The sequence below is a fragment of the Cyprinodon variegatus genome, unplaced genomic scaffold (assembly GCF_000732505.1).
Source record: "Cyprinodon variegatus isolate N-32 unplaced genomic scaffold, C_variegatus-1.0 Scaffold1391, whole genome shotgun sequence".
NCBI classification, from domain to species: Eukaryota; Metazoa; Chordata; class Actinopteri; order Cyprinodontiformes; family Cyprinodontidae; genus Cyprinodon; species Cyprinodon variegatus.
In genome coordinates this window covers 107,510-112,882 of record NW_015151844.1, presented here as the reverse complement: position 1 = coordinate 112,882, position 5,373 = coordinate 107,510, and the positions used below count along the sequence as shown (strand labels likewise).

Below are 5,373 nucleotides of genomic sequence, written 5' to 3'. Positions count from 1 at the left end.
GTTTACTGTTACTCTCCAACTTAACTGAGGCCCTCATTGTTTAGCGATGGGGAGAAAAGGAGGGAGAGGACAGCAGAAGACAGCGGCCCGTCCACATCATCCTCCCGAACAAATAACAACAGAGAAGATGAAGAAGGGGCGGCCCCTTCAACCTCTGCAGCGGGGAGCCAGGATGAGGAAGGAGGGGAGAAGGATGAGGAGGGAAAGGATGAGGCAGCAGAGGCTGTTTTGACAGAAGAGGACCTCATCCAGCAGAGCCAGGCGGAGTACGATTCCGGTCGCTACAGCCCCACGCTGCTCACCCTCTCTGAGCTGCCTCTGGATACTCACACCATCACGCCTGAGGAAGATGCACACAGGCTCCAGTTAGCCCGTAGACAGCTTCAAGTCACAGGTAAGGCACTTTGGGCTCACTCCTCCAAGGGAACTTAGATGTGTGAATATCAGAGCTCCAAAATATCTCTTTCTGTGCATCTCAGGTGACGCCAACGAAAGCGCAGAAGATGCTTTTGTGCGCCGAGCCAAAGAGGGGATGGGCAACGACGAGGCGCAGTTCAGCGTGGAGATTCCCGTCGCCGGGAAAATGTACCTGTGGGCGGATAAGTACCGTCCCCGCAAACCCCGCTTCTTCAACAGGGTCCACACAGGCTTCGAGTGGAACAAGTACAACCAGACTCACTACGACTTCGACAACCCCCCGCCCAAGATCGTCCAGGGATACAAGTTCAACATCTTCTACCCCGACCTGATCGACAAGCGCTCCACGCCCCAGTACTTCCTGGAACCCTGTCCCGACAACAAGGACTTTGGGATTTTGAGGTTCCACGCCGGCCCGCCCTATGAGGACATTGCTTTTAAGATTGTGAACAGGGAGTGGGAGTATTCCCACCGACACGGCTTCCGCTGTCAGTTCGCCAACGGGATTTTCCAGCTATGGTTCCACTTTAAGAGATACCGCTATAGGAGATGAAGGCTAAACCACCAGCATGAACCTAAACCTCAGGGAGCAGTTTGGGAAATCAGACCTAGAAAAACACATAGAAACTGGGTGATTTGGCTCTTTTGTTCAACTTTTAGCTGCTCTCGCATTAAAGTAGAGCTTTGGTTACAAACGCTGTAATGTTGTGTGATAGTTAAACTGTAAATGATGTCAGCTAAATACAAATTAAAGATTTTTTTCTACTGTTTGGAAGCTGCCAATTATTGACTGTTCTCAAATCTAAGGTGAAATCATTGGAAAATCATAGATGATCTGTTTAAATGAGGCTATTTACAAGAAATTCACAACCTGAGATAAATATTTTTAAAGGAATGAAAACTATGAGTTCATTAACTAGAACAGAGCTGTACAAGATACTAGAAATGGATTAGAATTGCAAAATGAGTTTGAGCAATACTGTAAAAGTTGATTAGAACGCAAACATTGAAGCCTTTTTTTTATTTCAGATTTCAGGACTACGGTATTCACTGTGGTTAACTCTAGATAACTGCTGCAGTAATAATACAGGAGAGAAGTAATGGATCATTGAGTTAAAGGGATCTATTTTATTCTTCTAGTGAAGCTAGTCATTTGGATTGCTTAGGTGTGATTTTTGGTCTCATTCCTGAAGGGGTCCATTATAGCCTCCTTTATTCTTTCCATAGATTTGCCGTTTGGGTTGTTGTCACGCTAGTAACAAAGAGCTTTTTACTAGCATGACAACACCTCCTCCTGTTGCATTTCATTCTCTTGATGAAAGAAATCCACCTTTACCTCATCTTAAATTATTACAAATCTTTATCGCTTAAAAAAAAAAATCATCCTCGGTGTGGTTAGATAAAGACCCCTAGAACTGCTCAAAGTTTGCAGCTATTTTCCCTCTCTATTCGGTGTATAGGTTGAAATCCAGTGTTTAGTCTGATCTCGCCTAACCCAGACCCTTATAATAGATTTCTATCAACTTTAGACTCTAACGTGATTTTCTTTTAAATTGTGGAGTCTTGGGCAGTGAATAGAAATCAAGGCCATTATAGTTGATTTTAAAGCTGTTCTCTGAAAAGATATGTATTATGGAGGACCAGAAGAGTCACTTAAACAGGAAAAAAAGCCATTTCAACTTAAACATGTAAATCATACAATTAGAAAACCAATTTGAAATGTGTTTTTTTATTGCAATTTTCAATTAAATCATTAAAGGCATTTCCATCTCATCCATCACCATTGGTCATTTTGTGACCAATGGTGATGGATGAGATGGTCATTTTGTGAGCCAAGTGTGGTGATATAACCAATGAGAAACCGGGTTTCATCTTGGTTAACTGGTTTTCTGTGAGCTCAGGGACCAAGAGGGTCATGGAAATGATAGAGATGGAACTTCAAATAGGATTTGAAAGTTTAATAAGGCCATGAAAAGCTCTATAGGCCAATATCTTCTAAAATCTTTATTAGGAAAGATATATATATATTTATTAATTGTCGTTCTCAAGTGCCCATTTAGAAACATGATTAGAAAATACGTTTTCAAATTGCAGCATTTAAGAATTAATTTATAAATATATTTTACAATTCTTTAATAGTTGAATTTAAAATTTGCAATTTGAAAATATTTATTTCAAATTAGGTTTTTAATTGTATGATTTGAAATAGCTGTTTTTTTTTTCAGTGACTCTCCTGGTCCCCTATACTGTAGCTGCTCGTTCCAGGTCTTTCTTGTTCTTTGATCACTCAGAAAATTATTCTTTAAACTGTTCTTTAGAAATCTTAGAAGATAACCCATTTTAGGGCTTGTCTATGCAGAAAGGATATTCCTCTTCCAGATTATGACCTTAAAGAGGGTCACTGCAATTTTCAAGTCGAGAATGCAACGATTATTAACTGATCTCTTTGATACCCTTCTTGATTAGGATTAATCTAGTCTATAGAAGGAATTTTCTAATTACTGTGGTCCAAGCTGTTGCTTTGCCCCTTTTCCAGCTACCTTTCTTTGTGTTTTGCATGTTCCCTCTATCGATCCATTTAACACAGCCTAACATCCTGGATGCATTTATTTCTCCATATATATATTGATAACTTTCATTTAACTGAAAATAAAGTTAACACCTTCAGTCCTTATGGACCAACTGCAGAACTGAAACTCTGAAAAGAAGCAGTGTTAATGTTTGTCAGAACACAGGCCGTCACAGGGGACTCCAGCATGATGACCAAACAACTTAAACCGAGGAAAAGTCTTTTATAAATTAAAAGAATATTTAAAAAAGTGACTTTATTTCAAAGGAATAAAGAAATAAACTCTTTCCAGATGGCAATCAGAACAATGTGGCTCAATTCCATTTACAGTAGAAAACTCCTGGAAACTCATCCAGACAGTGAACAATATGAACATTACAAAACACATAAAAAACCAAAACATTCAACTTTAACAAAATAAAAGCTTTGCAGTTAGTTTGAACAACTATGAGTTATTCCAATAAAAGCCTCCTGAATAGAGACCAGAGGAGAGATGAACATTTTTTTTTCAGTGCTGCTGCTTCTAAACTATAATTAAATAAGAAAAAAAAAAGCCTTGGCTCGCTCACATTCATTAATCAATCAATTCAAAGTGGAGCTCACAGTAAAACTGATTACACAGTAGCAGCTACTTGCCCTCTGGTATGAATATCTGTGCAATGAATTATATGAGTAGAAGCAAAAACTGATTTTATAGGCCTTAAGCTAAAGTAGAAACATTCCTCTCAGCATTTTTAGCAAGATTTATGCATTAGTGGACAGTTTTTATTGTCCCCTTACATTTTCAAGGTAAAGAAGATATAAAGAAGCTCTTACAAACTTTCACTCTAGCAGGTTACCTGGCCTTAATCTGGAAGTGTGATGGTGTTTGAATGAAATGATTGGCTTTTTTTTTTTTTTTAACCAGGATATCTACATTAGTAAAAAGGTAGAATGGGATTTATTCTCACAATAACATAAAACAACAAACCTGAAGTTATCTTAACAAAAGGCCATTTGTGATTTTTAAAGACCCCCAAAATCTACAACAGACAAAAACCAAGTAAAAGTTAAACCTTGGTCCCTGTAATCCTTCACCCTAGAAATACTCAACCTGAGAATCGCACAAATGTCAAACAGAATAAGTAAAGAAAAATACTCCTTTACTTAAAAAACTACAGGTATTTTAATAATTACAGGGTTTAAATGATGGAAATGTATTTTCTACAAGATTTTTTAGGTTGTTTTTTTTTCCAGGATACTCTGTTCTTTCTTTTAAATGATGAAGCCAATACAAAAAATAAAGATCTTGCTAAAAATCTTGAAGAAATGTGCCATCTTTGTTCTAATCCCTTTTAAAGAAAACCAGGTTCTTTTCCACTGAGTTATTCACAGAGACGGATCTAAAGCTAAATATATCCATTTACTTTTCCCAGTCCTTTTCAAACAGATGACTCATCATCGATGAACTGCATAGACGAAAGGTGAACCGTTTGTGCGTCGGTCTCGGCTGAATCACCTCCAGCACTGTTGTGGTTGTTCAGGGTTTTCGCCACCAAGGGCTCACTGGGCTGCTTGGCCTCCTGGTCGGGAGTCTGTTGCTGTTCATCTTTTTTCCCTTTCATGCCGTCCCAAAGCAGACGCAGGCGGGACTTACAAGACATCCATGTCAAAAGGAGAAGAATACAACAAGCCAGGAAGATGATCACACAGATCAGTCCGGTATGAGATGCACTACTGCTCTGAGGCTGAGGAACTGATGTCACTCCAGTCTTGTCCGACCTTTTGGAGTCTATGCTGACCTGGTAAGAAGCTACAAGGGTTCTATGCTCACCAGTTTTATTTTTCTCCACAGAGAAGCAGCGGTAAAGCCCCGCATCATTAGCTAAGCCGTTCAGGATGAGCGGTCCATTCTGAGGAGAATATTGGAGTTCATGGTCATCCTTCATCCAAAGGAGCTTTGCCAGGTTGGAAAGGGAAGGACAGTTGAGCTCAACTTTCTCTCCAAGCGAGATGGTGCGCGGGGAGGGCTCAGCAGGCTCTGAAATCAAAGCAAAGACTCAAAGGTGGATTTTATAACTTTAACCACCCAAAACAAACCACAAGGGGAACCCTTTAACCACAAGCTCCTTAAAATGTCAAAAGTGATACCACTGCCAGAGTGCACTAACTCACCATCCTTGCAATCAAAGGAATTTCCATTCATATTTTGGATTAATGTGCTAAAAAAAGAAATGGAAAAACTAGTTTAGTTTAAAATGAACCAGCATAGCACTGTTTGCTAAAAAACTTTTTATATTTTACCACAGAGAAATATAAAAGAGTATTTTATAACAGGGTTTATACAGGAATGAATAACTCAAATGTAATGCTCTTTTAATGCGCTCAGAAATAATTTTAATGCCACC

The 5,373-nt window shown here is 39.1% G+C and overlaps 2 protein-coding genes across 3 annotated transcripts in view; one reads left to right on the top strand and one right to left on the bottom strand.

Annotated features, from left to right (window-relative positions):
* Window positions 1-1,187, top strand: part of cactin (cactin, spliceosome C complex subunit) — a 6,805-nt gene extending 5,618 nt beyond the window's left edge. Inside the window, exons 9-10 of the mRNA XM_015402759.1 lie at window positions 45-394; window positions 480-1,187. Of these exons, the coding sequence (XP_015258245.1) occupies window positions 45-394; window positions 480-970 (841 nt within the window). The 3' untranslated portion in view covers window positions 971-1,187. The remainder of the gene's footprint in view (window positions 1-44; window positions 395-479) is intronic.
* A 2,666-nt stretch (window positions 1,188-3,853) lies between these two features.
* The window catches only part of LOC107103193 (semaphorin-4E-like), a 12,103-nt gene continuing 10,583 nt past the window's right edge, over window positions 3,854-5,373 (bottom strand). For both annotated transcript variants that reach the window (XM_015402757.1, XM_015402758.1), the window contains 2 exons: window positions 5,141-5,187; window positions 3,854-5,006 (listed from right to left, as the gene is read on the bottom strand). In XM_015402757.1, the coding sequence (XP_015258243.1) occupies window positions 4,408-5,006; window positions 5,141-5,187 (646 nt within the window). In that variant the 3' untranslated portion in view covers window positions 3,854-4,407. The remainder of the gene's footprint in view (window positions 5,007-5,140; window positions 5,188-5,373) is intronic.